At 43.1% G+C, this 26511-nt stretch overlaps 1 protein-coding gene across 1 annotated transcript in view; it reads right to left on the reverse strand.

The window, feature by feature from the left end:
• Nucleotides 1-26511, reverse strand: part of pclob (piccolo presynaptic cytomatrix protein b) — a gene marked incomplete at both ends in the record, with an annotated part of 54943 nt that overhangs the window by 18033 nt on the left and 10399 nt on the right. Inside the window, 11 exons of the mRNA XM_079223311.1 lie at nt 170-989; nt 1381-1646; nt 1854-3421; nt 3939-5610; nt 6745-10842; nt 12045-12179; nt 19348-20373; nt 20750-21793; nt 22163-23206; nt 23583-24626; nt 25004-26263. Coding sequence (XP_079079437.1) covers nt 170-989; nt 1381-1646; nt 1854-3421; nt 3939-5610; nt 6745-10842; nt 12045-12179; nt 19348-20373; nt 20750-21793; nt 22163-23206; nt 23583-24626; nt 25004-26263 — 13977 coding nt within the window. The remainder of the gene's footprint in view (nt 1-169; nt 990-1380; nt 1647-1853; nt 3422-3938; nt 5611-6744; nt 10843-12044; nt 12180-19347; nt 20374-20749; nt 21794-22162; nt 23207-23582; nt 24627-25003; nt 26264-26511) is intronic.

Genomic DNA, 26511 nt, shown 5'->3' on the forward strand with positions numbered 1-26511 from the left:
TTTGCTGCCATCCGTTTTGCTGCATTTTGAGCAGTCTATAACATTGCATTATAGGAATACAAAAGCAGTATAGCAAGACATTTTTTTCAGTAACTGTACCCTTAAAAGCAAAATAGAAATATAGCATGAGGAGTTAGAAATGCGGATGATGTAACATTACAGTATTTACCTCTGCTGTGCTCCTGACTTCTGCTGCCCTGAGTAGTCTGTCGGCCTTGGACAACTCCTTATCAGGAATGTTGAATCCAGATCCCAAGCCAGTGTTGCTCAGCCCTGCTGAGGCCTTGGTGAGCTCCCCTATGTCCTCTATCAGCACGTAGTTCCTGGAACCGTGGTGGTCAATATCAGCATAGAAGGAATCAGCAGAAATGCTAGACATGGGACTAGAGGCCATGCTCCTCTCCCCTAGCCCCATCCTCAAGTCCAAGCTGCCATACTTGGCCCCCAGGTGAGAAACTCCATAACCACTTTCTGTGGAGGTTGGCACAATGAGCAGAGGCTGGTTGTGTATCACTTCATAGTTGGTGGTGATCTTAGGCTCTAAAGTAGTTTGTCGCTGCTTTTCCTGCTGCAAGAGCAGAGCATGTTGGTAGCTGCTAGACTGACCCTGGGTATGTGGGAGGGATAGGGTTGAGTAAGGAGACACCTGTTGATGGTAAAGGGACTGCTGCTGATATAGGTTCTGTTGGGTGTAGTGGCTGGTGGTTTGGGTTTGGGGAACATATTGGGCATAGTGCGAGTAGGGACTAGTTAGTGTGTTGTACTGGGAATCAGCTTCTGTCTGGGGGGGGATGAATTGGTCAAACTCCGACTGGGGAGCTGTCCGTGGTCTCTCCAAGCCATCACCCCTGGCCTCCCTGATGTTGCTAACCTCACTGTCTGACATGTAGTCTCTTTCCTCTGCCACCCCCTGGAGATAGGCCCTCTCTCTCTTCTCTCTCTCCTTCAGCAACGCGTCCTTACGCCGGTTGATACCCATCTCAAGGTACCTACAGTAATAACAAAAAAGGACACATATTGTTTTACGATTTCACCTCTAACAACTCTATCAACATTACAACCAAAGAGGCAACACAATTCCGGGTTCTCACACAATAGTACCTTTTGTATGAGTGTGACATGTGTGAGTGATGAGAGGTCTCACTGTGTGATGTCAAGGCAGCCTTTTAGCCCATAAGCTATCAAGGTAAGAGGGGAATCATGTAGATTAATTAGGAATAATGATTGCATGAGAGGGAGAAATTATATTAGTTGTAATTAATGCATGCCTTATCTAATTGTCACTAACATTATTTGTTAATGAAGTAATGTCACACGGTCTGAAACAAAGTGCAAGCCTAAATCCTCAATTGTGTTGATGTCAAATCTGCAGCATTTTACCGTAGCTTGGCGTCAATTTCCTTCTCTTCTTCATCTAGCTCAGCTTGTTTCTTGCGAAGTTTAGAAGATTCTCTTTCCACCAGATCAAGCTCCTTGTCAATGTCCTGCAGGATCTTTGCCCGGGCCATTGTTGTACTGCGGGCAAGACGGCGACGTGCAGAGTTGCTGCTGTAGCCTGAACGTCCTGTCAATGAGTCATCCTCAGGAGGGGGATCTGGTAGTGTCCGTTTTACCTTCTTACCTGTATCAGATGGAGAGCCTCGGCTCTAGAACATAAAACAAATTATAAATCTGTCAATCATTGAATAATGATTAAAAAGACAATCAAATTACAATTCACTGTATAAGTATCTATAATTGTTGTATTCAAAGCATTTGTATCATTCTGAAGTAATCATAAACAGAGTAATTATTATTATTGTCAATAATAATGAGACAGTTATTTTTTCCATTTATATTCTGCTATGACTTACAGAATAGCTGTCTGCGTAGTATCCACCCATCCTGTCATCTGTGGTGGGACTTAGGGATTTAGGATCAGACAGAGACTTTTGACCAGCCTTTAATATACGAGGGCCAGAGGAGAATCTGGTTGAGTCAGCAGTTAACATTCTCTGCCCTCCAATGGACTTTTCAGGGGACATCGGGGAGACTGAGGTGTAGAAGACTTTGGACTTGAATGGGACATCTGCTGTTATGTGTGTGTTGTACCCCACCTCAATAGGTGTGAGCCTTCTATCTGAGTCTGTCTGACAGCTCAAACTGCCACCTCTCTGAGAGTTCTCTGGAGCTGAAATATGCTTGATGATTTCCACCTTCGTGTCCATCTTGACACTGGGTCGTTTGATAGTTCCAGAGTGGTCAGTCTGGACAGATATTTCTGCCACTGTTTGGATAGCAATGCTCGAGACCCTGGAGCCATGTTTCCCATCGCTGCTGTGTTTTCGAGAGCGTCGTCGAGCTTTTGTGGGAGCATCCCATTCATCTTGGTCCTCATCATCAGTCTGAGCTGAGCTATCAACATTTCTCTTATTCTTCTTTCTCCTTCCTACATATTGCTTCTCTGCTGAGTCTTCATCATCTGTCTGCACTCCACTATCAATTATTTTTTTCCCTGTGTCCTGATCAGCTTGAAGGCTCTTTACAAGAGTAAGCTGGTCCTGACTTTCCACGAACTGTGTCCCAATAGATGGACTTGTAGACTCATCTTTGACAGGCCAGTACTGGCCACTGTCCCCTACCCCTACATATTTAGCATCTAGGAGGTTTCCTGTGTTCCCAGTGCTACCATAATGCTCATCAAGCTGGCGTTGGAGTTGGAGTTGAAGTTGTTGGATTTGTAGCAACTGCTCTTTCTGCTGGGTATAGGTCTCCTGCTGGGCCACCATGTGGGCATGGTGCTCTTCTTCCTGCTGCATGAGAAGCTGCTGTTTCAGAGCCTGAAGCTCCTCCAGTTCCCGTTGGACCATAAGCTGCTCCTGTTCACGGTAACGCTGGATCTCTTGCCTCTCCCACTCAATCTCCTCAGCAAGACAAAGCTGCTTCAGCTTCTCTAGCTCTAGAAACTCCCTCTCCATCTGATACTGGGCCATCTTGGTGTTGTCTAAGCCAGGGAATATTGGGGAAGAGGCTAAGGCATCCAGAGAGGCAGCAATTGCTTCCAGGGTGGTGTCTGAGTACATGTCTGGGTAGCCTGTAATGATGTCAGCCAAAGCTGTGGGTAGAAGCTCCTTAGGTAGCCCTGTGTCAAAAGTAAGTATCTGTCCAGGGTCTGTACTGGGAATGAAGCCATACGGATGAGGCAATGACTGGTTCTGGACTGTTGATGTAGGTGTTAAGGTAGTACTAAAGACGGAGCCCGGTTGAGTTGTAATTGCATACGTGGATGGAACTGGGGCAGCAACAGAGGAGTACACTATTCCATCTGAGGTTCTTAGAACACCAGTCACACCAAATCCAGCGGCAGGGACCTGGGAGTATGGAGCAGCAATCATCCCAGGGTGAATTCCAGTAGCTTTGCTAGTGTAGTCGAGAGCTTTACCTGCCATAATAAGTCCAAAGATATATAGTTTACTTCATCAAATACATTATTATTTCATGAACAAACATACTGTGCTGTATGAGTTGAAGGTCATGCAATTTGGATTTAAAAATACTCTCATTTCACATGCATATCTGTACTTATTTTGGCTAGCAAGACGCAAAACCAAAATATTGAGGGAGCACACGGAGGCACACACATGCATCTGTATGAAGACAAAAGAAAAAAAGCAGGTTTTAATATTTATTTAAAACATGCGTAGACCAAAAAGCAAATTAAACAACAATGGAAAGCATGACTTAATGAACTTAAAGGGAACAAAACCACATATGCCTTATGTAACAAATAATTGAACTGTAATTATATATAAGTTAAATAATAAAACACTTGGTACATTAAACTAAATTCATTAATATAGTTTCAAGTCTATTAAAATAATTAAATGCAAGCCCATGAAGCAAGCACAGAGCATGGTAATGAAAATACTGCAAATAAACAGAAATAGCCCCATACTCACCAGAAGAAAATTTGGCAGCAGTGAGGTCTATAGCGCCATCTGAAGATCCACTTAGATAGTCATAATCATTCTTGGGATCATAGGAAAACAGTCCTGCCTCTGTCAGGTTGGTCTCAGACATTGAGGCTTTCATACCATTCATGCCTTTGATACCATACAGTCCAGCATTATCATATTGGTAGTGGTCATCTCTATAGCCAAAACGGTTGTCAGGTTGGGTTATAACAGGGGGCAGTGTTCTGCAGCTTCCTGCAAATGGTAGCTTGTAAATGATATCACAGCATACAATCCTCCTACCAGCTGTAAGGTCGACTGGAGTCCCATCATCTTCTACAACAGTGGTCACCACTCCTGGGCTTTTGTCAGACAAAGCTACCATAGCTCTCACTGGCCTGTAGTTTGACAGATCCATAGCCCCTGTGGCCTCTAGAGAAATGACAGCACCTCCATTGCTGATAGCTACTGGGGAAATCATTGACGGTTTGCCAACTGAGGAGACCAGAGCTCCAAAGGAAAGATTAATGGGTATGTCTTGAGCTGTGGATGCTACCACACTGACTACAGGCTGGGAATTCACAGGTCTGTATACAATCTGAGCGAGCGGTTCGAATGATTTGTATGTGGTGAGAGGCAGCGGCATTGACGTAACAGGGCCTTGCAAATCAAGGGGTTTCTCAGCTGGAGTAGTGTTATATGAGGCAATGGTGGCTGTGCATGTGACTATTGTGATGGTGTCTGTGACCACAGACAGCGTGGTTGCAGGGGTGATCTCTGCACTAAGATTTACTATCTCAGGCTGCACTGCTGTGATTTGGCGCCCAATAGAGTCACTTGAAAAAGACTGTCGACATGACTCCGGTGGTGTTAGGTCCATGCCTTGCTCAGTCATCTTTATGTCAACCTTCATGGTCCGCAAATCGATGACATCACCAGGGTAGATTATCTTTCCATTCTGTTTTGGCAGAGGTTGGACTTTAGCTATGTCTGGTTGTATGGTGATTGCTATACTGTGTTGAGGGACTTGTGGAAGTCTTTCATGAACAACAGATACAATGGTCTTCTGGACCTCAGTGGTGACCACCTGAGTGACAAGGCTTGGGAGGCTTTCAGGAGGCTGGCCTGAGGTGGAAATTGAAGAAGAATACATGTGACTCATACTGGAGACCACATTTTCTGGTCCTCGAATCTCCTGGCTCTCAATAGACTCCTGCTGAATTTGAGTGATAGTGACTGGAGCCACAGATACTCCCTGTGGAATGGCCTGTGCAGTGGGCATTGAGGTTCTCCTGGAATATGCCTCAGTTGTTATTATCTCCAGAGGATGATCATATTCCGATGAATAAGTTGATACCTGTGGTATTTCTTCTGTTGAATGAATGGCTCCACTCCTGTAGGGGATCTGAACAGCATAAGCATCAATAGGAATGTCTTTATCAGCTGGCATGTTTATTACATGTGCCAATGATAATGATTGTTGCATGGTTATGGATTCTCTCCTAGTGGCAGCAAAGGCCTCAGTTGTAACCACCTGGGTTGGTATTTCATACTTTGCAGGATAGGGAAACATTTCACTCATGGTGTATGTTGGCTGCACTATGGACGATATAGATGACCTCCTCCTACTGGTAGTTTCCCCAGTAGAAATAGCTCCAACTGGCATACCAGCAGCTGCCTGGGGATGCAACACTAATGTTGGTATGGAAGCTCTTACATCAACATCCTTTGGTATAATCCCTGTGGTTGTCTCACGTTCAGGCTCCAATACTGTGACCTCCAGTGGTGGCATTGAAGATGACATGACTGAGGATGTAATTGCTCCATAGACCTGTGGAATAGGTACTTCTGGCTGTACTGCCATTGGTTGGACTTGCATCACAAGAGGTGAGGGCGTTACATTTCCAATTGTAGGAGTTATCATTTTAGCAACTGTCGTTCGTGACATTAACTGTCCAACTTCTGGTGTTGGGGTAATTTCAACAACCACAGATAGAGAGTTAGGAACTGGAGATACTGTTGCTAATCCTGGTATTCTAACCAAAGTCTCGGTTGTATGAATCTCTTTAGGTAATTCACTTTTAGGGAGGGGCAACACTTCAGCAACAAGAAGTGGGTGCTGTGAGGATAGCTGCCCTGACACTAAAGGCAAGACGTCTAAAGGCCGAACAGTTTGTGGTACTGATGGGAGTTCAGCAATGGTCGGAGTCTTGGTGAAAACTCTGGGCAATTCTTGCTCTGTAGAGTGAGTCACTGCTTCAACTAATGTAAGTTGCGGTTGAGGAGGAATTTGCTGACTCACTCCTGGTATTGGTGATTTAACCATAACTGTCTTGGTGACTATGACATGAGTAGGAATATCCGGTTCTTGGTGTAACATGTCTATTTGAGCTGCAATTTGTGGATTAAGAACAGTTGTGGACACTGCAGCTGGTCTTTCTTGGGGAACTAGTGAAACTAAAGGTTCCTCAGTAACAACTTCTCTCAAATGCTGTGGCTGCACAAGTACAGTTTGTATTTGGGATTGAGGAACTAGTGCTTCAGCTGAAACCTCTGACGGCACAGTCACAACCTCCGTGACTATGTTTGGATGTTGAGCAACAAGTGGTATATACTGGGATATTGCTGTGGCTTGGACTGCTAGTGGTTGAATAATAACCTTTGGCTCTGGGGCCATTGTGATAACCTCATACATTGTTTGAGGTGGTGGCAGTGGTTGAGTAATTAATTGCTGCTGTTGCACATATGGTTTCTTAATTGGAAGAGGTACACTATGTGCCTGAATAGATGTGTCCTGACATAATGACACTACCATGACATCAGCAACAGATGGCGGTGGTAGTACTGCAGAAGGCACATTGTCTCTCCTGGCTGGCACTTTATTAGCCACAACTTCATTGGGAGTTACTTGCTCTACTGCCACAGTTGGATCTATGGTAATTGGAGGTGGATGCCTTACAGTGTGGACAGAGGCTCTCCTAACTATAGCCTCTGCTGAGAATGCCTCAGTGCATGTTTTTTGCTCTGAAGGTGTGGTCCGTACCCCTGACACTTTTGTAGATGGGATGGAGCCTCGTCTTACAGGTGCTTGAACTGTTATAACCTCTGTTGGTGAGCCAGGCTCAGAAGGAAGGGTTATCACAACATAGGTTTGCAAGCATTTGGAATGTCTCGGAGACAAAGGTGATTTAGGAGATGTTGCACTCAATTTAGATTCCACTGGCTGTGTCAGGCTAAGTGACAGAGCATTTGGAGGTTCTTTGATCCTTGGTAGTGTTGCAGCTTTGGGGGCCACATGAGGGGGAGGTGGCTTGACACTCTCGCCTGGCCTATGGCTGAAAACCAGTCCAGCTGGAATTGATATAGGCTTAGGTGGGATGGGTGGAGGAGGCTTTGCAGTTTGACTAGGGCCAGATGATGTATCAGACGCTTGTGCTACTGTTACTGTGGCAATCGTCACTGCAGTGGCCACCAGCGGCTTTGGATACACAGTTGGCTTGGGTAAAGTGTTAGGAGATGGTGGAGATGTATCTGCTGCAGGTATTTTGACTGTGTCTACAACTATTGTACCTGCCATAGGTTCCGGTGAAAGGGGTGGAGCTGGAACTACTGACACTGCTGACACCTTGCTGGATAGTGAATCTGTATCTGTGCTGGGTATATATGAAGCTATTTGACTTATTTGTGTCAGAGAAGTAGTAGCAGTTACTGACCCTGTGTTAGCTATATCTTGTGGCGTTTGTCCAAGCATAGATATGTTTTCCACACTTGGTACTATAATGACTACATGACCTTGTTTCGTTGGCGTCACTACCAGTGGTACAGCAACACTATCTAGTGGCATGTCTTCCATTCTTGGCTGTATATCCACAAATACAGACTGCATCGGCTGGCCAACCACTGTGGTTCCCCTGGCTATGGTGGTGGTCATAGTCGGGGTGACATGCTGAACAGTCCTTACAAGTGGAAGCTCTGCGCTAGTCTCAGGTAATGACACTGATGTAGATCGAGGGGGCGGAGGGGGTGGGACCTTCTTTTTGGTTATAATAGTTGATGCTGGAGCTGGTGCAGGCACCGAGGCTGTTTGAACTGGAGCTGGGATTACGACAGGGCTCAATGATGGGACAGCTGCCACTTTGGCTTGGGTTTGAGCTGGGGTAAATACGAGTTCTGAGGCTGGTAGTGGGGTCTGTGCAGAGATTGGAGATGTAGTTGAAACCAGGTCAGGCCTCTTCTGGTCTATGACTGGCCAAGGACATGAGGCCAGAGTGACGGAATCAAAAACAACATTGGCTGAAGCTTGAGTGGAGACTGTAACAGGTGTAAATGGGATTGTGGGTTGAGCTAAGACAACAACAGGTGCGGGACGTTGTGCTGAGACCTGTACAATAGCTGGAGCCATGATAGACACCTGAGATGGAGATGAAACCAGGTCTGACATCTGAACCACAACAGGTACAGGAGTAGACATCCCTACTAGGGTTGGAGTTGGAGCTTCAGCTGTAGTCTTATTTTGAAGTGCTGGAGTTGTCTGAGCTTTGGATGGATCAGACACCACATCTGGTATTGTAACTATAACTGCGGTAAGAGTGGGATGAGAAACTGCGCCTCCACTAGACGGCACTGCTGCAATTGTGGCAGGAGATGCTGGTAAGATCTCTGGAGGTGATTGGGTTGTAAAAAAAGTTTGAGTTGTTGGTGTAGACAGTGGAGTTGAATCTGATGAAAGAGGTGTTTGAGCCTGGAATGAGGATGAAGATGTAGCATTAGAAGCCACACTGGAATCTGGAGTGGCTGGTGAAGTTGGAGGTGACATTGTTGATACAGGGGAGGGTGTAGTGGTTAGTTCTGGTGCTGAAATTGGAGTTGGAATAGGTTTTGGCTCTGGAATTTCACACACCACACAGAAAGGTTCCATCTCAGGGGTTTCAGACAAAGGTGGGCTTATGGATGGATCCTCTTTCGTCTCAGAGTCATCACTGGGGGTAATATCAGAAGAAATACCAACACCATACTCGTCTGCAAGACTGTCATCCTCTTCCTCCCCAGATGAACACCGGGTAATTTTGAGGTCTGGTATGGGAAATAATGCCTTTCTGAGTGCAGGATCTTGAGGAACCATAGGCCTAGCAAAACCAATAGATCCACTTCCAGATACAGGAGTACTTGGAACAACATTCACCTCAGAACGCTTAGGGGGTTCAGTGGGGCGTGGTGGAGCTGGCCTTTTCTTTTTCTTCACTGGCACTTCACTAGAAGTTTCAGTGCCTGGAAGAAGCATGTCAGTTTGTTCAGTGAGGGATGTCTCTTCTGTGACTATGGTCACCACACAGGTCTCAGAAATTGATTGGGGCCCAGTGACAGAAGTCCCTGATGATGAAGATGCTATGGCAGTCTGGGCCTGTTGAAACTCTTGCTCTATCATCATCAGTTCTCTCTTTTTCTGCATCATCTCCTCATAAACCTCCTCTGAAGACCTAAGTTTTTTGAGAAACTCAGAGCTTGTATCCTGTTTAACTTCCTCCTCTTGAGATTCACCCATCTTAAATCCAGGCTCCTCAACTAAGGATTCATAAAGATAGTCCTCTATTGCCATTCCTCCATAGAGTGGTTCAATATCAGGAGGACTCTCCCCAGGAATAGCTTTTGTCTTCTGAATAATTTCCTCATATGCTTCTTCAGCACTCTTCAATGATTTTATCACCGTATCTTTCTCGTTAAACATATCAGAAGGGTTGTATGGTATCACTGTTGGTGAAGGCGTACGCACTCTCTGTAAAGCTCGCCAAGCCTCTGGTTCCGATTCTAGACTGGCAGAGTACTCAGAGCCAGATGTTCTACTGGTTTCATCCATTACGATGACCTCCTTTAGATTCTCTGTGGAGGAAGCGTCTTCAGTTGGAGACAGTAACGCACTATGGGTTCGAAGTTCCTCTTTGTCTTTTCTAGGTTTCTCTCCCCCCTTCATTTTCTCTTCTTCAGAGGAGTCTTCAATGGTTGGGAGAGCCTGGGTTTGCTGCCTGTGTCTTCCTTTGCGATGCTGTTTGTCCCCACTGACTTTCTTCTTTCTGGGGCTGCTGTCACTGTCCTCCTCCAGAGATGAGGCTGATGTGGGTGAAGATCCTGGGGTGAAACTAGATACCTGAACACTAGATGATCCCTTTGACAGGGATTCTGTGATGCTCTCTACTTCTTCATCAGTGCTTTGTCTGTGTCTCATGACTGGAATACCTTTCTTCATTGTAGTGCAGGGCATTGCTTCAGGATCATCTTGAGTAGTTTCATTGTCTGTTTTTGAGAGGCCTTTTTTCCTGGCTGGGCTTTCTTCATTCTCTCTACTACTTTTTCTAGACAGTGATTCTGCTGTCACCGAAGCATTATCAAGCTTAACCTTTTTGATAACTTCCTCGTCTACTAAAAATTCTTCTCTTTCATCTTCTGATCGTTCTTCTTCATCACCCATACCCATTATCTGCTTCCGGATGAATTCTTCATCTACCATAGACGAGTCAGCACTTTCCGTTTTAATGTCCTCACTGCTGGACGAAACATTGCTGACCTCCAGTCTTCTCCTCTGGAGTTTAGGTGAAGGTGTGAGCTCACTGTCACTGCTCTGAGCCATTGCTTGGAAACTTAGACGCCTTCTCTCAGCTCTAACTTCCTCCTTTACTGGAATGGATGAATCTGTATTTACTGGTATATCATGTTTACTTGCATCACTAACCACTTGCCAATCTTTAAATTCTTGTGATATGGGTAAAATCTGAGGTTGATCTTCATCATGTTCTTCTGCTTTGGATTCAGGCTTTGTAGTTGTTGCAGGGACAACCTTGTTTTCAAATGTACCCTGCCAAGTAGGGAGGGTGACTTTTATTTCTTTCACTGGTTCTTTATGTATTTCATCTTGCTCCTACAAATGTGAAGAAACAAAAATAACAGTAAATAATTTCCATCTTTGAAAGAACCTTTTGTTATTTCACATTTCTTTTACTTTAAATTGAGCCTGAACATGATTGGGCCCTGTCAATGTTTCACTCGAATTGAGTCAAGTTCACACTCATTTTCAGGAATGCCATACCATCTTTATTTTAGGGCTGTACCAAATAGGTTGAAGCTTAATTCATTACGCTTCAACAGAAACTATGCAGGACGTTCATGTAGGGTCGGGCCTGATCTTCGGACCCAATCATTGCTCGAGGCTGTTTGTCACCCTGTTTTGTCGCCAAACATTGGGAATTTTAAAGACAACATTGGTATTCAATCTTTAAGTACATTTGAACTAATAAAGGGAATGTATAGCCAAAATGGCAGAACCTCCCCATCATATTAAATTATCTTCTTTTCTACAATATTCATTTTATTATTGATTTGTCAATACAAGAAACTATAGTTTTAATAAAGTGGACCCATACTTACTTTTATTATGATGTTCTTTGTAGATACTTGTTGTGTCACTGGAGTTAAGGTGATATCAACACTCTTTTCAACCAACGTATCAGCCATTTTCTTGCTGTCTGCTCTTATGACTGGTTCTACTTCCAATACCAGCTGTGGTTCTTGCAACTTTGGTTGCACCTCAGCTTGTGGTAAAGATGATGTTGGCTCGGTCAGTTCGATATGATCATCAGTCAATACCTCCATCATAGTCTTCTCTGGAGCAGACAATTCTGACTTTGTTTCATTACCCTCTGCAGCAGTAGGGAGAGTAGGTACAACTGTAGCTTCAGTCCCAGGGAAAGAGGAAGCTACTTCTACTTTGACTTTTGAAAAGTCAGGTTTAGACTCTTCGACTGTGGGATATTCTGGTTCACTGAGCTCCACTTTCACTGACTCTTCTCTAATTTGCATTGTTACAGTCTTGGGAACATCTGTGTTTGGCACTTCAACCTTTAGTGTTCCTGCTGTCTGTTGCACAGTGGCCATATTGGGTGTCATGAGTTCTGCTGTGGATGCTGCCAATGGCTGTTTTTCTGCTATGACAGGTGAAATAGTTGCTGTTGTGGGAATGTGTGTATGCTCAATCTTTATTTGTGCGGAAGCTGCTGTAGCCGTGATTTCCATTTTGATAGATGTAGTTTCCATCTTTGGGTTTGGGGTTGGAACAGTTGGTACTGCCTTTTCGGTTGCAGGAGTGGCCAGGGTCCCTGGCTTGGCAGATACAGGCGAAAGCTGGGACATTTTTTCTGAGTCTCCCAGCTGTCCAGACAAAGCCCTCTGAGTCTGACAGTTCAGGCACAGCCATTCCTTCTGTGATCAATGAAACAAAAACACAAGATGTGTTAAGGAAACACACTATAACAAGATTGAAATAAAAACATCTTTACCGTGGTATATCACATTTACAACTAAAGGCATTTGTTATATATTCAGGTGGTGCTAAAACAGCATTTTGCAGATTTCTCATTAGATCACTGTTCAAAGTATAGGTCTCAAGGGTTAATTCATAAAGGAGGATAAGAAAAGCAGGGCATATTGTAGAACGTACAGGTGAACAGCAAAGTCACAGCTTTTGGCACTCGCTTCCATAATTGACATGAACATGATATAATACAACACAGTATCTCTCTTATGCTAAGTAATACAACAGCACTCAAATGATTATAAATTCAATCTTCACCCAGCTTCCGTTGCTGGACAATTCAAACAACCAAAGCATTTACACAGACATATCAACAATAAATACAAATTTGAAAAAATACTTGTGGTTCCTAACTAAGAAATATTACACTAGAACTTACGACACTTGTAAAATAGCAATACAGATATGCTTACCTTGCAAAAGAGCTAATCACATTTTATAAGCAATGCTATTACTTTGAAAATGTAATCCTCAAAAGACACATTTCTTATCACATCTGAGCTCCTTTAATGGTCAGTTAAGGAAGAGAGAAATACTGTTAATAAATAAAGCAGTGGGTCTGAAGCAACCTGGCAGACCAAATCACAGCAATGCGCCTGCCTCTGCAGAGCCAGAGAGAGCAGTACTGAGTAAAGGACAGAGGAGGAGATTACATTGCACACATATCCTGTGAAATACCATTCGCTCTTTCCGTTAGATAAAGCAGTAGAACGCATTAAATACATCTTAATAATGGAACCACAATTGCCACATGTGCATACTAATGTTCATGCACTTTATAAAAAAGGAGAATTATCTAGATGTTTCACTAACACACATTTTTCAGTGAAATTATCATCAGTTCAAGCTGGAGTGACGTAAAATAATAGTTCTCATGTGCTAAGTTGAGTTTGATGTAAGCTACCCTCTGTCATACCCTGGCCTAGGCCTCCTCTCATAAGCAAGTTTACAATATCACACTGCTAAGACTTCTTGTGATTATACTCCCAAACAGAAAGACAAAGCTCCGGGGAATATTTAAACACGGTTGGTCAAAAATATTCAAAGCCATTTGTAATTTTTCATGGTTGAAAATATAAATGATCATATTCTTCCCAGAGACTGGGGGTAGCAGCAACAGAAGAGGAAAAGTATGATTAGCTCAATTGCTATACGGTGCTTTCGCTCACTAAGACACATTCTTGGTGAACATGATTACAGCCGATAAATTAAGTCATGGCTTGACTTAAGAGAAACCTGATACATATGAATCCACTTTGATTGATACTTAGATGCTTTTGTTCAGTCTGTTGTGATTCAGTCAGGAATATGATAATCCTATTGGCGCCCAGCCGTAACAAACAAAGCCTCACCAGCATAGTGCATGATGCTCATAATCGTGTAAACCAATACATCAATAAAACCTAAATTGATTGTGATTTGATGCAAACTGATGTTTAACTTTAAAGTTTGAGCCTAATCATTTGCACATGAAAGCTCCCGAGGGTGACTTATTTTTGTTTACAAAAACGTACTGTAACGGACTGAGGGAAATGTTGTGTTATAAATGTTATGTTCAGAATGTAAGTGAACGTCTCAGGAGCTGGTAGCTGTGAAGCGTGTCTGTGATTGGAGAGCGAGGATGTTGTTGGTGGTGTGGTGTTGTGTTACGAGCCGTTCGGAGCAGAGTCTATGACCCGGAGCAGACGTTAAGCTGGTTGAGAGGCTTTCATGGGGTTTTGCTGTTTCACGGCGTAGGCTACGGCCAACAGTAGCCTGTTCTATGTATGAATAAACACCCTATAAGCCGTCTACAGTACGATACTTGGATTGTATTGGAACTAGTTTATCTACATTAGATAAATAGAATAGCTTACAAACCAGTAAACAGAGTTGATAAAACAGATTTAGTTATTATTAATCTTTTTTGTTAAAATGACAGGCCTGGAAATCGTAGTATTCTCCTTAAACATCTGTTTGGATAATTCCCAGACATCCCTCTCCTCTATCCCGTTTGCAGGATGAAAGCTAACAAGGAATGTACTCCTGTTGCACACAGCTACATCATGTCACTATCCAGGCCATTGACATGATACATTTGTCATCAGTTAGTTAGTAGTTATCAGAACCAGCTCATATGCACTGATGCTATCTTTGCTATGGAAATAAATGCAATTATACCCATATATAAAAGAAAAAGGATAATATTAAGTTAAAAAAATAATTTTCAACCACTTATAATAATTGCACTGAAATTCAAACATTTTAACATTAAAGAGTTTGTTAAGAAGCAAGATTGTAAAAAAGCCACATTTGCATAACTCATTAAAATCCAACATTTTGGCCTATTCCCTATTCTACTTCTGCTCCCCTTTTACAGGAACAACTTGAAAGAGCTATCAAGAGAGACTGATAGAGAAGAATAAAACAGCAGTGTGTGCAGATGGCCATGGCCAAGCATTCCTGAGCCTTTCTGCTGGTCTACTGTATTCTCACTCTCATGCAATCTAAATGTATCCCTGCCCCTCACACTTCTCCAGGTGCTGGTATTGCACAGGCCTAAATCTCAGTATGATAACAAACAGAACAGATAACCAGATGGACAGAGCACACAGAGAAGAATGCAATATCGTATTCCAAATGAATGCCAAAACTATTCAGCAAAGGAAGAAAGAAACATGCACTTTATTAATCCCCTTGGGGAAATTCTTCTCTGCGTTTGACCCATCCCTGGATGGGGAGCAGTGGGCAGCCCTGTGAGGCACCTGGGGAGCAGTTAAGGGTTCAGTGTCTTGCTCAGGGACACTTCGACATGTGAGCTATTGGGGGACTGGGGATCGAGCCGGCTACCTTGTGGTTGCGAGACGACCACTCATCCCCCTGAGTTACAGCCACCCTTATGTGTACCAAAGGTACACATGTATGCACCACCACTGCACTAACCTTGTATCTAACCTAATTATATATATCAGACTGCAAGAAAAAAAGAAGAAAAAAAAGACGTCATTCAACAAAAAGATCTAATCCCATCACATTCCCCTCCAGTGCCAGTCACGGCCTCACAGCCACATAGTCTCAGAGTCATGCATCAGAGCCACAGGGTTTGGAAAGTCGCCATCGTCCTTTTGTCTAATTAAATCTGTTTTATGAGTAAAGAGCAGCAGCCCCAAGCAGAGAGCTGTGGGAGAGGCTGCTCCCTACGATTAGCCTGAGCTGGATTACCAAACCTTCACAATGACAGCAGTCAGGAAATGATGCTCTTGACACACAGGCGTGCTGCATTAGACTGGATCTACTAAGCTTTATAAAGAAATGCCCTCTTAACTGTATTTACAGCAAGACGTTTTTCAAAATGCAATACCTTGGGGAAGAAATCCATTCACTTTGGGCACAGATTACCTTACAAATTGGATTTTTTTAAGATACCTTAATATTTTATACTTTCATTTAAATTATACAAATGTGTTAATTAGTTTTCCAATCCTACATACACATTTTAGACTTTCTGCCATGGATTATGGATATCTGACAAAGTGAATACATCTAGTTTACTATCAGGGCGACTGTGGCGAGTGGTGAGCACGGTCGTCCTTCAATCAGAGGATTGCTGGCTCGATCCCCGGCTCGGCTAGCCCATGTCGATATGTCCTTGAGCAAGACACTTAACCCTAAATTGCTACCGTAGCTGCGTCTATGGTGTATGAATGGTTGATAATCCTGATGTGGCACCTTGCATGGTAGCTCCTCTCATCAGTGTGTGAATGATGTCATGTCATGTAGTGTTAAAGTGCTTTGAGTGGTCGGAAGGCTAGAAAAGCACTGTACAGGACCATTGGCTATGATATGTGTGTGGTTCAACAAAAACATTGCGATTTAAATGCTCGAACATCTATCAAACTGCTCCTTACAAGAAAGCCTGTCACTCTTTTCCCCACTAATTAATCAATCAAAATGATTTGAGTTATTAATATTTGTGCAAATCCACACCTTCTTGTGATAAACCAATAACTGGGTATCAATGGCACTGACATTTACATTGTATAATAGCTAGACTGCGGGGATGGTCTTTGAACTGTGGACTACACCACGATTTCTCAGCCTCAAGTCAGTGCTTTTCTGATGTTGATTCTGGAGCTGGTAAGTTTCGTATTGATTTTCTGGCAGATGCCTTTGGCAAAAGCTGTAGCTGGCTAATATACTTGGCTTTCAGTGGCCCCTACAGAGCAGAACCTCATAAATCAAGCCCTCTGATAATAGAGAACGTTGACCTACTAATCTGTAATAAACAGAGTGCTTCATTGTAAAGACGAGGAAATATACTGCTTGCTTTTTCCAATCTGATAAATGATGCTTCATCAACTTTCCTTTTCATGGCAGGATGCAATGGGTAAAGATTGAGGTAGGAGAGGGAATATGAGGGTGTGGCATAGATAGAAAGCAAAGTCACTAGGAGGTACAATAACACAGTCAAACCTCTTAGGTGAGGTCCTATTACTTCACTCTAACAGAAAGCCACAGCATGCATTAAAATAGCAACATCCTTTTCTCATATTCAGGGAAATCACTGCAGCCTGAGGGCTAAGTCTCACATCATAATGTCATGAAACAACAAACATACTCTGTCCTTCCATAAGCAAATAGAGGAATACAATAATCTGTCCTAAAAAACAACAGGTCAGTGGCACTATGTGTTCACACTGATGAAACCCGATATAACAAATGTACGAATGCAGCTTCATGTTCAAGGCATGAGTCGACTCAATTTTAGCACTGCTAGCCTCATTGCACTTTCCAAAAAAGGCTGTGAAAAAAGAGAAGGAATGCAACAGGTAAGCAGTGTTTGGTCCCTCCTCAGAGTGGATATTTTTAACACAGTCACTGGGTGCACTAGCGAGTGTCTCCACCTTATCATGGGGTCAACAGTCTGTGGTCAGTCTCTCATGGAAGCTTAGCAGAACCTTTGTCAGTTGATTCGTCAAATGGATCTTATAATAGCCCATTACATTAAGACAACATATTCGGGACACACTGCTTTGTACTGGGAAATCAAACTCTATTTCAAGCAAAAAATACAGGCACATGGTCAAATTTTAGAAAAGGACTGAGAAAATATCATTCATGTTGCCTCGACTGTCACACACAAAGCTTTAGCTGGCAAAGCACGACACACGTGTGTCCTACTTATCGGCCAACAGTCACTCCCAGGCTTTTGATGGCATCAGCTGAAGCAGAAAAAGAAAAAGGAAAAATGGATAGACTTGCTGCCAGCACTCACTTTGCCTAAAGTGGCCTTCTCATCTTTCAAACCTTACAAGTCCTTTTTATATTTTAAAAGAAGCCACATACATTCATAATAGTAGGTAGGCACAGCCCCTTTGGATAAATCAGATTGTAGAACAGCAATAAGTATGGTGGCTCATCCTGTCCAGTGGTGTTAATGCCAAGCTATTTCTGTTTTTCAGAGCTATTATTGTAAGAGGAAGGAATCAATGTTGTACACACAGCAGCAATCATCCAAGCTAGTCCCTTACTCCTTACAACATGTTCCCTCGGGCTCTTCCCCCTCTCTAGTGTCCATAAACAACGTGACAAGTGTCAATTACGTGAGAAACATTTCTGTTTCTATTTGTATTCTATTTATCCACAGTAATGTGCCATTTGGGATAGGCATGTGGTAATCTGTTCCAGAGAAACCCAACTAAAAGCAGAAATAAAGAAAAGAGAAAAAATTATGCTTACAGCCATTCAATCACTACAGAGATGAGTTGTATTGTTTACTGAGAGGAAATAATTCAAAAACATTGTTCCCATTCTCAACTGTCAACTCTTGACTGTCAGACAGAAATATTAAAAATAACCTTCTTTTTTTACACAATTTTCATAAATATATCTTTTATATATATATTTTTCTGATTTAATGCAACCAACTGTGCCACTTGTTTTTCATAGGATCTTACACTATGAAAGTATGAACATCAAAGTTAACCTTAATTGTACTGTTTCATAAATACTTGTATGTGCAGTGTTATATCATTTGAGCAACTTTAAACTGTAATGTGTTCACCAAAACACTGGTTCTGACAAAGCCGAATTATTCAAGGCATTAACTGCTAATACAGTTTGTAAGGAAAACAGACCAACCCCACAGGGGAATGTGAGCTGTTCAGAGAGAAAAATAGTACTGCACTATAACAACAGAAAAACGATATGAAAAAGCTTTACGTGGTGCACAGCCATGCATTCAACAATTACATGCATGTGTGGGTATGTCCCAAAGCACGTACACGCTTGTGCTACTGCCACCCACATAAAACAAAGGGGGAACTGTTGAATTATATGGCGCCACAGATCTGTGAATGACCAGATGGCCTGAAAGGAAATGTCTGCTGCTTTAATGTAGTGCACAGTGTTGTGTTGGACTTAATCTGTTTCACCTCTGCTTATTGGCATATCACAGGGCTTTGCCATCTCAGATCTCTCACAGAGGCTGGAGATTCCCTGGCAGCTGTGGCAGCAGATCCCATCTCACTAATGCTGTTGCACAACCCTCAATCACTTTTATACATTTGCAGTGCTGCCGGTCTGCTGAAGCTGCCTTCTCATGAGCTGTTATGTAATAACTCAGGCCACTATAGTGGACTGTTAGCAGCCACCACATAGCCTGCATTTGGTATGTTTTTAATTTAGTCTGAGAACTCTTTGGTCAATACTTCAAATAGATTACATGAATTAACTGCAGACAGACTTCTTGAGTCATAGACTGAAAACCAATTCAAGCAAGCTACGTATATTTTCTCTGCTGTGGCATCTTCATCTCTTATTCAATCAGCAATGGGGTACAATTTGGTCTATTGTGTCCCACACAGACAATCACCCAATTATCCACTATTTACAATATTATTCCAAAGAATAAAAAGATTAAAAAGTTGTAAAAATCAATGCTATTGCTTGCGTACTCCAACCCAAAATAAGGTGTCCTTGACTATGCAATAATGAACAGTAAACAGAGAGGAGGAATTACCAAACCTAAAAGAAATGTATGTGAAAAAAAAGTGGAATGAAACATATTGCACTTACCGCTCCTGTATGGGGCATGGGGTTAAATCCACAAAGGTTGCAGACAGTGTTCTTGCATTCAGTGCATGTTTTGTAATTGGGAAGATCTTTGGAGCCCATGTTGAGGTCAACCTTACAGAGTGGACAAGTGGACAGAGCTGCTTTAGGAGCAACTTGGGTCACGTCTGTAGATTTTGGAGGCTGTGGCGGAGATTTCTCTACTTTGGCTTGTGCTGATGGTGCAGGTTTGGCCTGTTGAGGTGGCTCTGATTTCCCTGCAGCAGGTGGTTTGGAGTCATTTGCAGCTGGAATCTTAGAAACTGAAGGTGTAGCTTTAGGAGAGACAATGGATGTAGTGGACATCTTACGGGGAGTAGGTGGTGTAGTTTTAGGTTCCACTGGAACAGCTGAGGTTATCAATGTAGATGCAGAGCTGAAGATAGAGGAACCAAAACCAAACATCTTCCCAGTCACTGACTCAGCAGGCTTTGCAGCAACATGTTGTATTTTAGGACTACCTAAGCCAAAAAAGCCTCCTGACTCCTGTTTAGCAGGCTGAACTGTTGGAGGTGCAGATTTTGCAATAGGGGTTGGAGATTTTGAGGGCTGTTGTGGTGGTTTTCCAACTTCTTGTTTGGCAAGACCTGCCACAACTTCTGGCTTTAGAGTTTGAGAAAGCTGTACTTGTGGGGATTTTCCAACAGCTTGCTGCTGGCCAGCCACGTCCTGGGTTTGGCCTTGCCCTTGTTCAGTACCCAAAAGGACCTGCGTCTTTTTCACAGAATCTCGTGTCGTTGTCTCCGTCTGTTGGACTGCAATCGGCACTGGAGCCTCAGCTTTGGGGGTTTCTTTTTTCTGTTGAGTTGCTTGAGTGACCTCTTTTTTGACTGCTGTCGATTCTGTAGACTTGTTCTGGAGTATGTCCTTCAGTTCAGAACCAGGAAGCTTGCATGGGGGGGTCTGTGGTTTTACGACAGGATGTTCAGCGGGCTCTGATGCTCTTAGGGCTCTCTGCATCTGACAGTTCAGACAAAGCCATTCTTTCACCTGAAAAAAGTACAATATATTGTATCATTGTTTAAAAATGAGCATCAACACAGCATTTTGACAAACCATGGGGCAAATTTGTTATGGAACAAATTGTATGTCATTTCATCACTAAAGAGTACAGAGGATATTGAACCCCTTTCAGCACCTTCATTTCACGTGTTTATTCACCGATCTGTAATTCATATCAACTAAAATCATGCCTATTTTAAAGATGAAATCGGTTAATTCCCAATTAATGTATGTTTGGCAATTATGATACTCATAGGATAGACATAATAAATCTGCTGTACAGTACAAACCATGAGGTTAACAAAACAATATATGTCAAATGATATTTGTTTTCAGTAGCAGACTTGTAGTGACAGTGACTTACCTCTGCAACTATTGTCATTGTATTAAATCCACATTGGTTACAGACAGTAGTCTTGCATGCTGTGCAAGTGTTGTAGTTGGGAGGATCTTTGGAGCCCATGTTGAGGTTGACCTGACACAGTGGACAGATGGTTGAAACTGCTTTTGGAGCACCTTGGATGTCTGTTTGTGCCTTAGGGGGCTCTGATAGAGCTTTGTCCACTTTGGCTTGTACTGTTGAAGGGGTCTTTTCCTGCTGTAGTGTCTCTGGTTTCTTCTCTTCAGTTTTCTGGACAGCGGGTGGCTTGTTGTCCTTTGCAGGTAACATTTTAGGGGATGCTAGCGGTGTACTTCTAGGTGAGTCATGGGCTGTAGTAGACATCTTACGTGGAGTTGGTGGTGTAGTCTTAGGTTCATCCTGGACAGCTGAGGTTATCAAAGTAGATGCAGAGCTTAGGAACGAAGACCCGAAGCCAAACATCTTTCCAGACACTGACCCAGCAGGCTTTGCAGCAGCAGGTTGTATTTTAGGACTACCTAAGCCAAAAAAGCCTCCTGACTCCTGTTTTGCAGGCTGAGCTGGTGGAGGTGCAGATTTGGCAATAGGGGTTGCAGATTTTGAGGGCTGTTGTGGTGGTTTTCCAACTTCTTGGTTTGCAAGACCTGCCTTAACATCTGGCTTTAGAGTTTGAGGAAGCTGTACTTGTGGGGATTTTCCAACCGGTTGCTGCTGGCCAGCCACGTCCTGGCTTTGGCCTTGCCCTTGTTCAATACCCAAAAAGACCTGCGTCTTTTCCACAGAATCTTGTGTTGTTGTCTCCGTCTGTTGGACTGCAATCGGCACTGGAGCCTCAGCTTTGGGGGTTTCTTTTTTCTGTGGAGTTGCTTGAGTGACCTCTTTTTTGACTGCTGTAGATTCTGTAGACTTGTCCTGCAGTATATCCTTCAGTTCAGAACCAGGAACCTTGCACGAGGGGGTCATTGGTTTCATGACAGAATTTCCAGTAGGCGCAGATGCTCCTAGGGCTCTCTGCATCTGACAGTTCAGACAAAGCCATTCTTTCACCTGAAAACAGTACAATATAATGTATAATTGTTTAAAAACAAGCAACAACAAAGTGTTTTGACAAACCAAGGGACAAATTTGTTACAGAACACATTATATGTAATTCTATCATTAAAGGAGTAGAGAGGATATTGAACCACTTTCAGCACCTTCATGTCACGTGTTTATTCACTGGTCTGTAATTCATTTAAACTTAAACCATGCCTAGAGGAAATCAGTTGATTCCTAATAATGTAGGTTTGGCGACTATGATACTCATAGAATAGACATGATAAACCTGCTCTACAGTACAAACCATGAGGTTAACAAAACAATGTATGTCAAATTATATTTGTTTTCAGTAGCAGACTTGTAGTGACAGTGACTTACCTCTGCATCAATTGCCATTGTATTAAATCCACATTGGTTACAGGCAGTAGTCTTGCATGCTGTGCACGTGTTGTAGTTGGGAGGATCTTTGGAGCGAATGTTGAGGTTGACTTGACACAGTGGGCAGATGGTTGAAACTGCTTGTGAAGCACCTTGGATGCCTGTTTGTGCCTTAGGGGGCTCTGATAGAGCTTTGTCCACTTTGGCTTGTACTGTTGAAGGAGTCTTTTCCTGCTGTGGTTTATCTAGTTTCTTCTCCTCTTTTTTCTGGACAACGGGTGGCTTATTATCTTTTGCAGGTAACATTTTAGGGGAGGCTAGCGGTGTACTTCTAGGTGAGTCATGGGCTGTAGTAGACATCTTACGTGGAGTTGGTGGTGTAGTCTTAGGTTCATCCTGGACAGCTGAGGTTATCAAAGTGGATGCAGAGCTTAGGAAAGAAGACCCGAAGCCAAACATCTTTCCAGACACTGACTCAGCAGGCTTTGCAGCAGCAGGTTGTGTTTTAGGACTACCAAAACTAAATAAGCCACCCGATGTCTGTTTTGCAGGCTGAACGGGTGGAGGTACAGATTTGGCAATAGGGGTTGCATATTCTGAGGGCTGTTGTGGTGGTTTTCCAATTTCTTGGTTAGCAAGACCTGCCTTAACTTCTGGCTTTAGAGTTTGAGAAAGCTGTACTTGTGGGGATTTTCCAACAGGTTGCTGCTGGCCAGCCACGTCCTGGCTTTGGTCTTGCCCTTGTTCAGTACCCAAAAGGATCTGCGTCTTTTCCACAGAATCTCGTTGTGTTGTCTCCGTCTGTTGGACTACAATCGGCACTGGAGCCTCAGCTTTGGGGGTTTCTTTTTTCTGTGGAGTTGCTTGAGTGACCTCTTTTTTGACTACTGTAGATTCTGTAGACTTCTCCTGCAGTACATCCTTCAGTTCAGAACCAGGAGCTTTGCATGGGGGGGTCTGTGGTTTCACGACAGGATGTCCAGTGGGCTCAGATGCTCTTAGGGCTCTCTGCATCTGACAGTTCAAACAAAGCCATTCTTTCACCTGAAAGAAGTGCAATATAATGTATCATTGTTTAAAAACAAGCATCAACACAGCATTTTGACAAACCATTGGGCAAATTTGTTATGGAACAAATTGTATGTAATTTCATCACTAAAAGAGTACAGAGGATATTTAACCACTTTCAGTATCTTCATGTCACGTGCTTATTCACGGATCTGTAATTCATATAAACTAAAATCATGCCTATTTTAAAGATGAAATCAGTTGATACCTAATAATGTAGGTTTGGCAATTATGATACTCATAGGATAGACATAATAAACCTGCTGTATAGTACAAACCATGAGGTTAACAAAACAATGTATGTCAAATGATATTTGTTTTCAGTAGCAGACTTGTAGTGACAGTGACTTACCTCTGCAACAATTGCCATTGTATTAAATCCACATTGGTTACAGACAGTAGTCTTGCATGCTGTGCAAGTGTTGTAGTTGGGAGGATCTTTGGAGCCCATGTTGAGGTTGACCTGACACAGTGGACAGATGGTTGAAACTGCTTTTGGAGCACCTTGGATGTCTGTTTGTGCCTTAGGGGGCTCTGATAGAGCTTTGTCCACTTTGGCTTGTACAGTTGAAAGAGTCTTTTCATGCTGTGGTTTCTCTAGTTTCTTCTCTTCAGTTTTCTGGACAGCGGGTAGCTTGTTGTCCTTTGCAGGAAACATTTTAGGGGAGGCTAGCGGTGTACTTCTAGGTGAGTCATGGGCTATAGTAGACATCTTACATGGAGTTGGTGGTGTAGTCGTAGGTTCATCCTGGACAGCTGAGGTTATCACAGTGGATGCAGAGCTTAGGAACGAAGACCCAAAGCCAAACATCTTTCCAGACACTGACTCAGCAGGCTTTGCAGCAGCAGGTTGTGTTTTAGGACTACCTAAGCCAAAAAAGCCTCCGGTCTCCTTTTTAGCAGGCTGGGCTGGTGGAGGTGCAGATTTGGCAATAGTGGTTGCAGATTGTGACGGCTGTTGTGGCGGTTTTCCAATTTCTTGGTTAGCAAGACCTGCCTTAACTTCTGGCTTTAGAGTTTGAGAAAGCTGTACTTGTGGGGATTTTCCAACAGGTTGCTGCTGGCCAGCCACATCCTGGCGTTGGCTTTGCCCTTGTTCAGTACCCAAAAGGACCTGCGTCTTTTCCACAAAATCTTGTTGTGTTGTCTCCGTCTGTTGGACTGCAATCGGCACTGGAGCCTCAGCTTTGGGGGTTTCTTTTTTCTGTGGAGTTGCTTTTGTGAGGTCTTGTTGTATTGCTGTAGATTCTGTAGACTTGTCCTGCAGTATATCCTTCAGTTCAGAACCAGGAACCTTGTATGGGGGGGTCTGTGGTTTCACGACAGGATGTCCAGTGGGCTCAGATGCTCCTAGGGCTCTCTGCATCTGACAGTTCAGACAAAGCCATTCTTTCATCTGAAAGAAGTGCAATATAATTTATCATTGTTTAAAAACAAGCAACAACACAGCATTTTGACAAACCAAAGGGCACATTTGTTACCGATAAAATTGTATGTAATTTCATCCCTAAAAGAGTTGAGAGGATATTTAACCACTTTCAGCATCTTCATGTCACGTGTTTAATCAATGATCTGTAATTCATATCAACTAAAATCATGCCTATTTTAAAGATGAAATCGGTTAATTCCCAATTAATGTATGTTTGGCAATTATGATACTCATAGGATAGACATAATAAATCTGCTGTACAGTACAAACCATGAGGTTAACAAAACAATATATGTCAAATGATATTTGTTTTCAGTAGCAGACTTGTAGTGACAGTGACTTACCTCTGCAACTATTGTCATTGTATTAAATCCACATTGGTTACAGACAGTAGTCTTGCATGCTGTGCAAGTGTTGTAGTTGGGAGGATCTTTGGAGCCCATGTTGAGGTTGACCTGACACAGTGGACAGATGGTTGAAACTGCTTTTGGAGCACCTTGGATGTCTGTTTGTGCCTTAGGGGGCTCTGATAGAGCTTTGTCCACTTTGGCTTGTACTGTTGAAGGGGTCTTTTCCTGCTGTAGTGTCTCTGGTTTCTTCTCTTCAGTTTTCTGGACAGCGGGTGGCTTGTTGTCCTTTGCAGGTAACATTTTAGGGGAGGCTAGCGGTGTACTTCTAGGTGAGTCATGGGCTGTAGTAGACATCTTACGTGGAGTTGGTGGTGTAGTCTTAGGTTCATCCTGGACAGCTGAGGTTATCAAAGTGGATGCAGAGCTTAGGAAAGAAGACCCAAAGCCAAACATCTTTCCAGACACTGACTCAGCAGGCTTTGCAGCAGCAGGTTGTGTTTTAGGACTACCAAAACTAAATAAGCCACCCGATGTCTGTTTTGCTGGCTGAGCAGGTAGTGTTAAAGATTTGGCTGGAGAAGTACCAACTTTAGGAGGCTGTTTTGGGGGTAGCTTTCCCACTTCTCGATCTGGTGTAGGAGCAGACTTTGCGATAGAAGTTCCAGCTGTTGGAGGCTGTTGTCGAAACGGCTTTTCTGCCTCTGGATCTGGAGGAGGAGCAGACTTAGCAATAGAAGTCACAGCTTTTAGAGGCTGTTTTGGGGGTGGCTCTCCCGCTTGTTGATCTGGTGGAGGAGCAGACTTAGCAATAGAGGTCACAGCTTTTGGTGACTGTTGTGGGGACAGCTTTTCTACCTCTGGATCTGGTGGAGGAGCAGATGTCACAGCTTTGGGAGGCTGTTGCTGGGGCGTACTAGGTTGTCTTTTGTGTGTGTCTTCAGAAGGCTTTTGTGAAGCTGGTGAAACATCAGCCTGTGTGGTAGTGGGTGGAACTGTTTTGTCAGGTAATGAAGCAGCTGCAGGGGTTACTTTCTTTGTTGGTGCATCAAGGGCTGGGGATTCAGTTTCCTTAGTTGTGGTAGTATTAACAAGCTCAATTTTGGGTGACGCTGGCTTATTGATGCCTTCCTGAGAAGTTGACATTGGGGTCTCTTTGCTTGGTGAAGGTTGAGGTTTTATCATGGGAAGGCCTAAAGGTTCAGAAGCTCCAAGTGCTCTCTGCATCTGGCAGTTTAGACAAAGCCATTCTTTCGCCTGAAAAACACAGAACATGTGTAACATTATTTGCATTTGTTACTGACAAACATTAAAACTATTGTTGTATTGATCCAAATAAATACATTGTTTATCTAGAAGTGACAACAGTGAAACAAGGAACACATTTAAATGTATATACAATATGTTCTATTTCAAAATGTCAACTAAATATTTACTCTGCGACTTGTACCTGTGCCAATGTATACAAATAAAGCAGAAAAACTGTCTGGTGACCAAAAATGTAG

Source organism: Taurulus bubalis (genome assembly GCF_910589615.1).
Source record: "Taurulus bubalis genome assembly, chromosome: 9".
Classification (NCBI taxonomy): Eukaryota; Metazoa; Chordata; class Actinopteri; order Perciformes; family Cottidae; genus Taurulus; species Taurulus bubalis.